We start from the raw sequence: 14,877 nt of genomic DNA, 5'->3' as shown, positions 1-14,877 counted from the left end.
AACATTTCCCTCTAGTCTTTTTGCCCTGGCACCCAGATCTCTGTGGTGCTGCTCATGTGATGTTTTGTGTAGAGCATCGGTCTCTTCCAGGAAGCTAGTGCACAGGACAGGACTCAGTGGGAAAGCAGGACTTCGTTGTGAGCACTGTTAGGGTTTGGCCTTGTGGATCTCACACCGTTGAGTACAAACAAGACTGGAAATGCTGCAGACAGCCAGTGTCGCTTTCTTCAATGTGTGAATGCACTGGCTCTTCCCACAGCCTCATACCGCCAGTGCACCCAAGGCATGTCAGCCCCAGCGTGCCACGCTGTATACTAGTGATATCTTCCCCTCTGCCTGGGCCTGTCCCCACTCTTCAACAAAGCGCGGAATGAAGGAATGCAGCGGTCCATGCTCCCACGCCATAGGGGTGCTGAGCATGTCACCAGAGACCCCAGTTCCTGCCTGGTAACTAGAGCAGAAGTGATTCTCACGCCCCCTCGAAAGCCCATTTGGCAATGAAGTGTACACGTCCAGTTATGGAGCTGGCAAGGGGCAGAGAAATGCTGCAGAGCCCAAGACTTTGTATCAGCACTTCCTCAGGAGAGGCAAAGGAAAATGGGTTTCTCTGTCAGGGACTGACAGCAGGCAGGTCTTTCCCATCCAGGTCCTTCCTCCTTCGCAGCCACAGACACCCGTGATGGCAGCAGGCTGCTGCTTGCAATTTGCTGTCTGGATGTTGTTTTATATCTGCTGACTGGTAGCTTGCCCGGACCTTCGACCTCACAGTCCCTGTGCTGCCAGCCTCATCCCCTGTCCTCCCTTTCCCATCCCGATTCATGCCCCACAAAGTCTCTTCTTCCTTCCTTCTCTCCCTCCCCGCACTCCGTTGCTCCTGTTTACTCACCACCTCCTGTTGTCCCCTTCCCCTAGCTCTCCCCAGAGTCAAACAAACAGAGATAACAGGCTGTCTGGCCTCTCTGCTGCTGCTTGATACCTTTTCCCACCCATTGCCTGGGTCTCTTTAGGGGCATAGACCACATCTTCCTCTGTTTCTTAAAGCAGTGTCCCGGAGGTTTGGTCTCTGATCCTGACTGGTGCCCTTGGGTTGCACAGCAACATTAGGACTGATCAAGACACTCTTTAGGAATGATAGCAGACCTCAGATATCATAGTGCTTAGCATCAATACAGCTTCCAAGTGCTTTAGACCTTAGGTAATGTTTATGCATTAATATAGCAAGGGAGACGCATTCAGATTAGTTGAAACACAATGTGCATTCATTGTAAGGTACAGCAAAGAGAACATAAAGTATAAAAGATGTTAAATATTAACTGCATTCTTCACATCCTTCACCAGGGCTGTGAAAACTCTGTTCTAGAAGTTTTGCTGTAAAAGGGAATGAAAATAATGAAGATCTTCAGAAATCTTAACTGAGTGAGCCTTGTGGGATCCAAGGGCCTTGGACCCTAATAGGGCTTGTCCTGTTCCCTTGAAATGGGATTTCTCTTTTGACCACACACACGGTGGTCTGATATTTCTCTTGGGCACTGGGTGTAAAGGTTTCCCCCTCCATTTGTGGCCTATTCTGCTTGAAGCAAATTTTCTAGAGAACACCAACAAGACAGGCAATAAGCAGCACTTCCTTGACCAGTTGTAGGGAAGTTGTGGGGGCTGAATTCACAAGTGGGGTGACTCTGACTTCAGTGAGCTTACACCAGAAATTTAAATTGGTCCTTCAGCCCATTACCTGTCGGGGAACAGTTTCCTTACAGAGAGTTCAAAACCAATTTCTTTTCTTTTACTGTAAGGGTGGGCAACCTTTTATGTATCAGGAGCCACTGACGCACCAAAAAAAATCAATGGCGGGCCACACACCTGTTCAACTCACCTGCTCAGGGGGGCGCAGAGGCTTGGGGCTTCCCCTCCAGTGGGGTGAGCCGGCGCTCAAGGCTCCAGCCCCACGGAGGTGGCCCCAAGACTCAGGGCTTCCCCCCCTGCGGTGCGGGGAGCCAGTGCTCACGGCTCCAGCCCTGCTGTGGGGCATTGAGGCTCAGGGCTTCCCGTCAGCAGCCCCGGGGAGCGACGAGGCTTGGGGCTTCCCTCTTGTGGCTCCAGCCCCGAGGGTGGGAAGCCCCGAGCTTCGGGCCCCTCACGGGGCTGGAGCTGCAAACGCCGGCTCGCCCTCTGCGCCCACCCCCTGGTGGGTGAGTTGAACATGTGTGGCCTGCAGGCTGGATGAAAATGTGCAAGGGGCTGGATCCGGCCTGCGGGCAGTAGGTTCCCCACCCCTGCTTTACTGGTACCAATGGGCCTTGGGTAAAATACACAGCCCCTAGCAGCACTGCTTATAGGTTAGGTGGTGAGTGCTGATTTTCCAATCTGAAGAAGTGTAAATGGAGACACTCTGCTCAAAAATTGCATTTCTCTGAAAATGTTTATCTACATTAGACTGTTATCACTGAAAAGTTAGCCAGAAATGACTTCAACAGGGAACAGGTTTAAGTGAATAAAAAAATAAGCCACTTTTAAAGTGAGATGAGCATCCATGTAGGGGTTTGCATTGGTTTAACTAAATCCGTTTAAATTTACACAGTGCAACTTTCTCATGCATCCAGGTCCAGACAGTGTCAGACAGTCTTGCCTTTCCTGAAAAGACCTGCATAAATATCAACGGGAGAGCAGAAAAGCCCTTGCATATTTTTCAGGGCATGTTTTTAATGTCAGGCAATACTGTTTAAAGGGGGCTATATTTTTAAGTGTTTAAATCAGGATTGGATGCTTTTCTGAACAATATGCTCTGGGAATTATTTGGGGGAAGTTCTATGGGCTGTGTTATACAGGCGATCAGGTGTGGTTCTGTCTGACCTCAGAATCTTTGAATATAGCAGAAATGGGAATTGTTTTAAAAATGTAGTCAGTTTAAAAAATTCGTATCGTCAGTACCCCTTTAATATCTGCCCCCAGTTATGCCTACGCCCTGATGAGAGTTGAGGCAGCCAGTTGTGCAAACAGGGTCCTAAAAGTGCAAATCAGCTCCGCAAAGTGACCTGCTCCCTGTGTGCTGCAGAGTCCTATCTGCCATCTGCCAAAGGTTTTGCTAGTTTGACTTTCATTAACTTTGTAGATCCAGTACGTTTTCAGTGGGTGTGAAGCCAGGCTGCTCTCAGGGAAGATGATGGCCCCTTAATCGCTATGCTAGGAACATGCAGAGAATGAGGCTGTGGGAGAGGAGACAGCAGCGAGGGGAACTGTGTTAGGAAACTAAGTGGGGTCTGTGGACTGTGGAGCGCAGGAGGTAGACTGGGGGAGCAGGGGATGTGGCATGACCGAGGGAAATATGAACGGAGAGAATGTTCAAGTGAATGCAGGAGGTAGGTGGGGAAGAGGAGACAGTGGGGGGAGCATTGAGGGAGAACGCAAGGCCGGATAGGCAGCTGCCCCACTCGGTAGGGACGGGGTAGAATGGTAGCTCCCTGCACCCCGTAGGATCAGAGAGTGTAAGTGATGATTGCTCCGATCAGCGAACAAGGAGGCTACGGTTTGTGTGCAAGAGAGGCTGCATTGTGACCACTCTCCAAGGGGGGACTGGCAGCTTCTGCTGACGGTGAAGAAATCTGAAGGAAAAACCACTGTGACATATTGTTTTTAATGGGTTGGGATTTTTTGGGTCTGACTTATGGCCTTGGGCTGGCCGTACTGAAACAGGTTGGAGGCCCGATGCAGAGACTGACAAGACGGTAGTGTCTGTTGGAGGCTTTTCCTTATTGCCAGTTCTGTTTGAAGGGGAGGGGGATCTCTAACTCCGCTCCTTAAATACCACAATTCCCCCCTGGGCCATCTCCTCGCTGTGCTGTGGTGCACACGCATAGCAGCCGCTAGTGATAAGGCACTGGGTGGTGTGAGCTGCATCTGAATTAGCCCACGCACGTAACCCACCAGTTGTTCTTGCTCAGGGATATGATACAAAGGAGATGCTGAGTCAGTGATGCAGCCAGCTTCGTTTCCTCCTTTCCTTTCCCAGCCTGGGGGGGGGAGGAGAAGGGGAGGAAATTAGTGTTATGTGGAGCAGCTGCTTCCACTTCGTTTTGGCATTTCAAACTCCAGAAACGTACAGTGCCAGCCGTTCATATCTCAGTCGACTCAACAGCAGCTAAATGCAGATCTTTTGGTGAAGAAAATCATACTCCAGTTCACTGGACTTGAAATGCCAGCTTTGCTGGGAGGTTCTTTGGGGAAGGGAGAAGTCGCACTGTTTCATCTGCCCAACGTACCTAGTGCTTTTGAAACCTTAGAGCAGAAGGAAAGAGTCCAAAGGAGTTTTTCAGTCACAGAATCCAGTGAGGTTGCTTAGCTGTGGAGAGTGAAGCCTGGACCATCAGGCTGCTCTCAGGCACTGACATTACCTTGGGACAGATCCCTAGCCGTGTCCTGAGAGGTGTTGCACCAGCATCTACTGCTGTCCTGTTTTATTATATCTCACAAGGCAGCTGGACAGTGTGGCCCACCATTTAGCACTCATTAACAAGTGCATGAAACTAAACAAGCCAGAGTTCTGGCTCTTCCTCTCTCTGTGACCGGGCAGGATTTCAGGAGCCTCGAAGTGGCAAGTAAGCAGTGTGGCCACCTCTCGGAAATTCCACTCTGCCTTTATTCGTTTTAACTCATAACAGGAGGTGGCATCCCTGGCTCCAGCATAGGCTCCCATATGGTCAGGCTGGAAGGAACTGCTTGGCACGTGTCGTCCAGTGTCATGTATCAAAGAGAGGACCCGTGGCCGTCTCTGCAATAAAGTTCTCACCTATCCTTGAACTTTTCTGACTGTCGCTAGTTACTGAGCTGTGTTTCTCTGTGTGATAGCGCTCGAGCAGGAAGTTCAGTTTTTCCCTTAGGAACTTGGGCCCATTTTGCTCCTTGTTTTACCAGGATGGGGCCCTAATGTGAATAGTTAGCTACAAGGCAACAGAATAAAGCAGGGAGATATTTACTGTCAGTGGTTCCCAAACCGTGGGCCTCAGATCACCACTGGTTCCTGGCACGCTTGCTGCTGGTCTGTGGACAGTGGTCTGGTCACATGATGCCACCTTTGCTCCTTGTTTCCAGTGACTGTATCACACTGACTCCTCCTAGCTTCCTGCCTAAGCGATTGCTGTAGGTGCCCCACGGATGTGATCATGAACCGGAGAAGTGGCCAGGAGACTCTCTAAGATGTCGTCCACACAATGAAATATTTGGCGAGGCCTTGCTCTGCGTGTTATCTCCCCTCATTCTTCCACATGCCATGGAGATTGGATACCTCACAGCACCATTTTGAGAATCTCCAAAGGTTTTGATTGGGTCAGGATTGGTATGGGGCTAACTTAAATGGCATTCATTTGCTTGTACTGTGTACAGTGACCATCTCCCCAAACTTGAATCACATCGTCTCAACCCTCCAGGAGCTCTGAATGATGTGTTGGTTGATGTTTGGAGAGACTGTCACATTGGCATAGCCACTTGGAAATGAAATTGAACCCAGGTAGTGAACTTGCTGGTTTGGTTGGCATCATTGGCGAGCTGAGTCAACTGCAGGACCCTCTTACTACCCCACCTGCTGTGCTGGACAGCCCTTGTCGCGGGGCTGATTGAGGGGGTCCTGCATCCTTCCCCTTTTGCCCAGAGGTGCAAGATGTTTGGATAGCAGCTATCTGTCAGGGTGTGGGGAAATGAAGGTGAAAGGGTTCCCTAGAATAGAGAGCTGGAGAGCCTGTCTGGACCAGGTCTAGTCGGGTTAGTTGTGGTAAAGGGGAGTCCTCCTCCAAGATGCTGGCATGGGAGCTCTCCCATCTGTTGGGTAACTTGTAGTCACCTTACTAATGCAAACACTTGACTTTCAGTCTTTGTAACTGTCCCGGCTCCTGCATTGTGGTAGAGATCACACAACCCTCTGGAAGAATAGATTGACAGGTCACACATGCTAGTTGTGACATAGATCTCAGTCCTTCGGGAAGGCAGCCCAATGCGCTGGTTTCATGCCACGCCTTTTCGAGCAGCAGGAACTGGGCTCTTGAGCCTGGAGGCTGTCACCAACCTAGAGCAGCCATAGTTGCCTCTTGCCCCTTTTATTACAAGTCATGGTTTTAAAAACTAGCTTCCCCTGCCCTTGGAGCCCATCCCTGAGGGCCAGAGACAAACCCATGTGCTCCTCTCGGAGCCCATGGGAAAGGGTTGGGAAGCATTAATGTGACTTTCTTTCTTTTTTGCAGTCAAATCTCTATCCCACTGTGGGGCTGCAGACACCAGGAGAAATCGTAGACGCCAACTTCGGGCAGCAGCCGTTCGTGTTTGACATTGAGGACTACATGAGGGAGTGGCGAGCAAAGATTCAGGGCACCATTAAGCGGTTTCCCATAGGAGACAGACTAGGCGAGTGGCAAGCAATGCTGCAGAAGTGAGTCTCTGCTGCAGTCTTTCTTTCTTCTACTTTTCTTGGCTTAGACGTAGCACCAGTCTGACAGATACTGCAGAATGAGCAATGGTAATGTGAATTCTGTTGTGCTCCCTTACACTGTGTGATGATACTTTGTGCCACAGTCCAGGGAAGCCATCTTAGTATTTAGAGGCAGGCTCTTGAAAGCATCACTAAGCGTTGTCTTGGTGAAGATCCGAAACCTGATCTGCCATTCCTGCCCTGCTCAGGATGAAACCCTTTTCCACTCCGATCTTTAGGAGATATGTCAGGGTGAGGAGATTAAGGGATTGGTGTAAACAGAGTGGAAGGCCTTGTCTACACTTAAAACTTAAATCAACGTCACTATGGTGCTCAAGGGTGGGAAAAAGCCACACCCCTGAGTGCTGGAGCTAATCTGATCAATTCCTCAGTGTAGGCACAGCTAGGTTGATGGCAGCATGCTTAGGTGTGGGTGCACTAAAAAGCTAGGTTGACCCTAACTGAATGTTAACCGTAGCATTTCAAGTGCAGACAAGCTTCTGTCAGGTAGGTAGGCGGTGTTCCTACAGTGATGGGAAAACCCCTTCCGTCGTCATAGGTTGCGTCTGCACCTCAGGGTTATCCAGCTTAGCTACAGGGCCATAGCTGCTATGCCCCTCTAGCCGCTGTAGGGTAGACATGGCTTAATTCAGCCCTTTGGAGACACAACTCTTAAGGGAACTCATGGAGTCCACATCAGCTAGGCACTCGGGATTGTTTCTTTGGTGCTTTTCCTCAAGGCCTCTACAAGCCTCACTTTTAGTCTTGTGCCCATGAACAGGGCAAAACTCGGCTCCTCTTGAGGCAGCCAGCCCTCCCTCTCCTCCCCCGCAGTCAGTTGCAGGGTCATTAGCGAATGCATAATGCAAGTTTGCCCTCATTTGCTGCGTAATTGGGCTCCAAAGACTAAGCTGCCATTCTTCTTAAAAGTGTCTGGTCCTTCTGGCTCTGAAATGAGCCTTTCAAAGGTGGACAGTGTCTGCCTGAGTCTGCAGACATCCTGAAATGACAGCACTGAGGGGTGTGAACTGTCTCAACGGGCTGTTTGAAACGTAATGACCATTTACATGCCAATGTTTGCTTCACTGCTGATGGTTTTGGTAAAACATCATGCTGATGTGCTTATCCAGATGTGTGGCTCTGAGCAGCAAGTTACAGACATGGTATGTTGGGACAGCTGTGAAGAGCTATTCATAGAGAATGGAAAATGAATTCCATTCCCTTTCCCACTCTGAGTGCGGGCAGGGGAGGGAAGGAGGAGATGCTTTCAATATGGAGGAGATGATGTCTCTACTGCTTCCTGGGGGCCAGAAGCCCAAACAGCCTCCCACATTTTCTCAGTGCCACAGGCTCCAATTTGCCCTTCACCTGGGAATCCACCTCCTGTTTTCCCCAGGACAGTGTGCTCGGGACACTGGTGCCCGATGCAAAATCTGCAGCATGCTGAAAATTGTAAAACGAGAAATGTCTTGAATTTAGTAACAGAGATCACAGGAGCTCCTGTACTGGTTAGGAGTGGGCAGTGGGCGGGAGGGCTGGGCATGGTGACATGAGAGGTCCTGGGGGGCAGTGACACGTGAGGGAGGGGTAATTTGGGTGTCATGTGCCACACAAGATATGGAGCCTTGTCAGAAAGGAATGCTGGCCTAGCCCTCCTTGCAGGGGGCAGAGTGCTCTGTGGCTGTTTTCTCCAGGTCTCTTCCAGTCCAGGAACAAAGGAGCTGGAGTCCTGAGCTCCGGACATGTAATAAACTCGTCACCTCATGGAAACACGAGTCCCTCCTCCGTGGAGAGGGCTAACCAGGGATCAGCTGAGGGCATTGGCGAGTCAGGCCACGTCTATGCTGGGAGTGCTTTGGAATAGTGGTGTACCATGCTGGGACAGCGCTGCTCGACTGAACACAGCTACACTGGCCAAGTAAAACCTCCCCTTCTGAGTACAACAAGCCATACCAGTAAAAGCACAGCTCTGGCAGTACAGCTGTGTCTACCCTAGGGACTTCTGCTGGCACAGCTGTATTGGTCGGAGATCACACCTCATAGCACCCCTGACCGACAGCTACGCAACCAGACATCTGTAGTGCCGACAGGCATGCTTTGTAATTTCAGTAGCTGCTGTTTGGTCTGAGAGCAGCCCACCAAAACAAGCCAACAGGATGTGGTCTGTCCTCCAGGAACTGATCAGAAATGTGGGTGTCCTGCAGAACTGACCCCCGCGTATCAGGCCCACATGCCACAGAGTCCAAAAAACTCTCTGTGCCCTGAACTCCTGGGTATTACATTCTGAAAGGCATGTACAGAGACAGTGTGGTCCAGGGGAATTGACTGGATTGGGCACATGTCCGCAAGGTGAATGATCACCTGTGCTTGGAGAAGGAAGCTTGGTGTGGCAGCGTTCCTGAAAGGGAGTTCTCCAGCTGTAAGGGACACCTCCCCATCTCCCACCACATACACCAGTTTTCACTTGTAAGAGTGGTTGATAAAGGGATGCAGCCACTAGCAAGGGCTGCATATTGATAAATAATTCTTCCTTCACGTTATTCTGATCCCCTGGTGTCCATGCTGACTGATTTTAGCCGCTGCCATGGAGAATCTAAAATAGCATGAAATGTAGCTGAGCTGGTGTGGCTGGCAGAGAGAGATGTGTAGGATCTCAACACTGGGAATGCACCTGAAGTGTGCCTGATGGCATCTCGACAGAAACCAGAGGTACAAGACAGCAGAGGAAGGAAGCCAGCCTGGATGAGCCAGAAAAGCCCCCAGCACTGCAGGCTGTATCCAGGTGCGCTCCATGCTTGTGCTCTGAGCACTCACTTTAAGGCGCATAGCCCTACCTGTGGTGTTTACAGTCCCACCAGCATGCTTGGCTTTGGGGATGTTTATCAGTCTGGCACCAAAGACAAGACCTGGTCTAGCCTGGGACTGTGAAGATCATTAGCCTTGCCTTGCCTTAACATGAAAGCAGCCTGCCAGGGCAGACAGCAGCAGTTTATTTTGAGACCATGTAGCACGTTCCTCAGAGGAGCAACATCTCTCAAAGATTTCAGGAGCTGTTCCTGGCTGGACATGTGGCACTCAGCTAGCCAATGCAGAGCATTGTATTGCGGTAGATATGCAAGGCATCTAACCCGTGAGTTGGTGCTGGTAGTAAACTAGTACAAAGGACAGGGTACTGCACTGGTCAGTTGACAGGGGTGGCTGCTGAGAGGCTGTGATGCCAAGGACAGAAATATAAGAATGCGGGGCAGCTCTGATTTCCTTTAGCTGTATAGTGCAGTTTAAATTCCGATGGTAAGGAGTTAGATAGCTCTGGCAATTGGATTCAACTTAACAGAAAGCCAGCCCAGTTCTTAGCTCCCATCCACTTGCCGTGTTCTTAGCGTTTCAGCCGTAGTCTAACTTGGCCATCTTAATGAGATGTTTGCTGTTATGTCCCAGGTTACTAGACATTCGAGCTTTTATTGATCCTGTCTGCAGTGCACTGCAGTCATTACACTTCCCGAGCCTGGGGCTCTATGTAAAGTATGGGATGGGTTCAACAGACACAGTCATCTTGGTTGTTCCAAACTTCTGATCAGGAATCCGAAAGGGTTAAGCCCATGATGTTATGCTACCAGACCAGCCTCTTGGGCTATTCTGTGCCAGAATTGCAGCATGTAAACTCACTCTATTTCTGACTTTAATCATGAGACACTCAGTCACACACATGCTGCAAACTGTCTTCCAAAATTTTGGCATGAAATGATTTAAGCTTCTGCAGTGGCACCAGGACTGTCTTTACAAGCTTTTCAGACAGTTTGGTGGTAACTACTGCCATTTGTTTCCAGTGTGGCTATGTCTCTATCTTGCCTTGCTGTAGTGAAGAGGTTCCCAGATAGGGAACCCAAAGATTAGGTGTTGAAAGAGCTATTAAAAATAGACAAAAATTCTTTGGGTTGCAGCTCATTCACTTGGAGTTTGCCTTTGGGCGCAAAAGATGGCCAGAAAGCTGGAGAGAGGCTGGCTGGCTGTGAAGAGGGATGGCTGGTCAGCACCTTCTGCAGTGCATACCAAGCAGGCTGGAGTTACAGTACTGTGTGTGGTTGTGACAAGGAGGATCCTGGCGAGTACTCGCTTGCCCTCTAATAGCAGTGAATGGAGTCCAGTCTCAGAGCAAGTCACTGGGCAGTTTTTTAAAATAATAAAGCTGTTAATCCCATCTGAACTGCAAATGTGTTGCTCTCTCCCAAAAATATTTCCCTCCTATAGAGAGAGTCATCAGTTTGAAAATCCATTCTGGCCCTGTCTCATTGGTCAGTCTTAATCAGCAGCCAGCTTGGTGGAGAAGCTATTTCCAAGCCAGTTTCCAGGCCACCATTTAAGGTGTTGATGAAGTCTACATAGCACTAACATTTAAATGACAGAGACAATGAGAAGGCGCAAGATGGATTCAACAAGGAAAGGTCCCTGCTGTCACTGGGGAGATATATTTCTACTGCGTATATTGTCTGACATCACAGTGAAAATGTTTGTTTTTACTTCCAACGTTTAAGGATGAAAACATAATTCAGAAATCAATAATTCATGTGCTAAATAAGTGCTCAAATTTTGACTGTATGGTAAATCACTTGTTAGTGTCTGGAAGTAATATAAATATGAAGGCATCCATTCAATTATCCGTTGCGTTGTTGAAAAAAGCATTTAATGATCAGAACTCAGGACACCTGTAACTCAGCTTCTCGATGTCATGGTTTTTCTGTCTGTAAAATGCCGATCCTGGTCTGCTTCCAAGGAGATTGAGGCTAAATTAATTAGTTTGTAAACTGCTTTGAGATCTTTGTACAGAAAATGCTGAGATAGTAAAGATCAAAACAAAGCAAAAGCTCTTATGGTCCTGAATGGCTTGTAGCATTGGTAATGGAATGTGGAATCTTTCCCTTTTGGGTCACATATCCACGTCCAGCCCAGGTCGATTATAATAAGATAAATATATCTGATGTCTGTTATTAGATGATTTTGGGGGCCTCAGGCCAATTCCCAGTGGACAGGGTTTATGTTGCAGTTAGCACTGATTGGACCCCAGGAACAAGACACTGGTTGGGTTCTAGTAGGGCTGAGTTGAGTAGCTTTCCCTGATGCTGAAACTGCAACAGCACCTGTGTTGATTTCCCTCCCCTCCTTCCTGTGGTTCCTCTGTTTTAGTGATGCATATCATGCTGTTTTTATTTTCTTATTTCCTAGTATGGTGTCTTCCTACCTGGTTCATCATGGGTACTGTGCAACAGCGACGGCCTTTGCCAGAGTGACAGAAACCACAATCCAGGAAGAACAGACCTCCATAAAGAACAGGCAAAGTAAGACTCCGTAGAGCACTCTTCTTCCTTAGGTTCCATCTCCAAGTCACAGCCCTTCCCTTCCCATCTCTCTCCTTCACCTCTTAGGCTCCTATCCTTGCAAACTCATGGCCTAGCAGCTTGGCACATCAGGATAAGAGTTGCTCCAGGGCAGGAGGTACTTGGAGATGGGGCCCAGTTCTGGAACAATGTAGCTGATTACATTTACTGTTAAAGAGCTGATCTCCCCTAACATTTGCACTGAGACCCCAGAGATATCTTTAATTTGGGGCTTTAGATTCCTGCTGGCAGCAGTCTCGTTAACTTGATTCTGAGGGCTGGGGCCTTAGAGGCCTTAATGCATCTGCCTGGTTTTACTGTGGCACCCATTACAAAGGGATCAAGCCAAACCCTGGTCAAATTCATTTCATGTTTTCTGCTTCTGAAGGGCTTTGCAGTGAGCAGAGCTGGGTAGAGAGCAATGCACCACACCTGTCTGCTTTGCCTGCTACATCAGCTAATAGAATCATAGAATATCAGGGTTGGAAGGGACCTCGGGAGGTCATCTAGTCCAACCCCCTGCTCAAAGCAGGGCCAATCCCCAATTTTTGCCCCAGATACCTAAATGGCCCCCTCAAGGATTGAACTCACAACCCTGGGTTTAGCAGGCCACTGCTCAAACCACTGAGCTATCCATCCCCCCCTTCACCTCTTAATGTCCAGGCCACCAGCTTCCACAGGCATGAAATGTGCTGCTTTGTTTTCTTTGAACCATTCTAATGAACTTGCTCATGGAAAAATACATCTTTGAAGAGAACCCTCCCTGGATCCAGGGAACTGGATTATTAAGGACTTGGAGAGCAGTTGGAATGCAGTCTTTAGAATCCCCCTGATTTTTTTTTTTTTTTTTACAGAATCGCAGAGCATTGGGTCCAGTCTCGCATCTTTTTCCATCTTCTCCTGGCTGATTTCCATTTTCATCCCCTGATGCTCTGCTGTTCTGTCCTCTGCTGCATGTGCCTCTTTCCTCCTTGTGATCTGTCTCCCACGCGGCTATTATGTCATGTCACACCTATGTTACATTCCTCTGTAGTTGTCTGGAACACACATTTCTTATACACGCTCAATGCGTGTTCAGGCTGGAAGAATCCTCTGCCCAGCAGCCTGGGATGACCTGCAGTTGCTGCCCAGCGCTGCACCTCCCTCCACAATGTCCATGCAAGGATTATGACTGTCCACTTCTCTGCTGACAGGCCACACCTAGAGCAGCAAAGCAGAAACAGTTTGAAATGGACAGCACTCTGCCCTGCTGCCACTTTGATGGGAGAGGGAAGAGGCTGCAAAGCAGGAGAGCTTTTTGTAGATTTCAAGCTGCTTTGATGTCATTGATTTTATTAGTACGTGGGTTATCTGCCCAACCTGATGGGGATATCTGATGTGGGGTAGGAGTGCCACAGTCATCTGTGGGAAAGGAGACTAAACAGGAAATGTGTTAGAGAAGGAGATGTCTCTGTGTCCCGGTGAAACTGAGACCGATTAAAATGGGCTCTGTAAGATACAGGCAAATCAAGAGAGGAACATCACAGACAGGGAGACAGAAATAGAATCGAAGGAGGAGAAGCATCAAAGGCAGAGAGAAACCAGTGAAAGCCTGCAAACCAGAAAAGCAAGAGAGGGGGAAAGAAAGGCAGTGAAGAAACTGCTGGCTGGTGTGTGACCACGAGCGTGGTGACCTGGCGCTCATAGAATCACAGAATATCAGGGTTGGAAGGGACCTCAGGAGGTCATCTAGTCCAACCCCCTGCTCAAAGCAGGACCAATCCCCAATTTCTGCCCCAGATCCCTATATGGCCCCCTCAAGGATTGAACTTACAACCCTGGGTTTAGCAGGCCAATACTCAAACCACCGAGCTATCCCTCCGCCCACTGAGCTATTCCTCCGCTCCTGCTTTGTATCCCTGAATCTTTTAAAACGTCCAGATTGTCAGGTTTGAACCAGTTCAGTCTTCATTGTTCCTGGAACCAGCTTCCTGAGATCTTGGTGTACAGCTGATTTGGGATTGTGCCTCTGTAGAGAGAACCCAGAATGGTCCAGGCCCTTGTTTCCCCCAGCAGCCTGATGGGCCCTGACCAGGCTGCCATTCCCTGCTTAACTTCAGTAGCTTGCTAATGTTCTGAATAAAAGAAGCCTTTGGTTAAGGCTCAGCACCCCACCCCTTCACTTAGGAAGTTACAGGCGCACAATGCACATCCCTTGTATCTCCCACTGGTTCTCCAGCAACTCCTGATATTTCTGAGGTATCAACAAATCCCCTGCCTGTCCTCTCAGGCTTTCTTTCAGTGCACAAATGGCATAAGCTCAGCTCTACCTAGACTCTTGGCGGGTGACCATTGGAGATGTGTCTCTGGGGGCATGAGGGATCTGTGGGGGCTCCGTGTGTCATCTCAGTGAGCACAGTACCTGCTGTCACTGGGCTTTCCTTGGTGCCAATGGATCTCCTCTTGCTTGCAGGAATACAGAAGCTAGTCTTAGCAGGCAGAGTGGGAGAGGCTATAGAGGCCACGCAGCAGCTCTACCCTGGCCTCCTAGAACACAACCCTAACCTGCTCTTCATGTTAAAGTAAGTATGTTTAGCTTTGTGCTGGGAGATGCCACTGGAAAGTCTACAGAGCCGAACCAGGCAGTCCACAGGCCTCACTGTGTTAGGAACCAACATCGTTCTTAATTCAGGCAGATTGAGGCCGCTGTTAAGAGCGGTTACCCTGTGAGCAAGGTAGGAAGGAATGCTGGCTACCCTTGTTAGCACTGCTCAGGATCCGTAGCTGTTGCTGGTCAGGCTTTGCCATGTCCTATCAACTACAGAGGGGCGAACTAGGCACCTTGCTGGCCTGACCCATTCTGCCTGCCCCACAGAGATCCCCTCCACCTGAGCAAAATGCCAGGTCTGGGGAAAGCCCTGCGGCCATGTGGAAGTGGTGCGGATTCCTACCCCGGTGTATTACCACTGCCTTTGGTCTTCCCAGTCCGTCCTGTTGTTCAGGCAACATGAACGTGGTAAAGTTCGGTTCATCCCCACTTACAGCCTGCTGAGAAGTGTGGGCGCGGCTGTGGGGATT

General features: G+C 49.4%; 1 protein-coding gene across 3 annotated transcripts in view; it reads left to right on the top strand.

Annotated features, from left to right (window-relative positions):
* Positions 1-14,877, top strand: part of RANBP10 (RAN binding protein 10) — a 163,866-nt gene that overhangs the window by 137,734 nt on the left and 11,255 nt on the right. For all 3 annotated transcript variants that reach the window (XM_077831096.1, XM_077831095.1, XM_077831098.1), the window contains 3 exons: positions 6,225-6,409; positions 11,669-11,781; positions 14,273-14,381. In XM_077831096.1, the coding sequence (XP_077687222.1) occupies positions 6,225-6,409; positions 11,669-11,781; positions 14,273-14,381 (407 nt within the window). The remainder of the gene's footprint in view (positions 1-6,224; positions 6,410-11,668; positions 11,782-14,272; positions 14,382-14,877) is intronic.

This window comes from Eretmochelys imbricata, chromosome 12 (assembly GCF_965152235.1).
Source record: "Eretmochelys imbricata isolate rEreImb1 chromosome 12, rEreImb1.hap1, whole genome shotgun sequence".
NCBI lineage: Eukaryota > Metazoa > Chordata > Testudines > Cheloniidae > Eretmochelys > Eretmochelys imbricata.
This window is presented reverse-complemented; position numbering and strand designations above follow the sequence as displayed.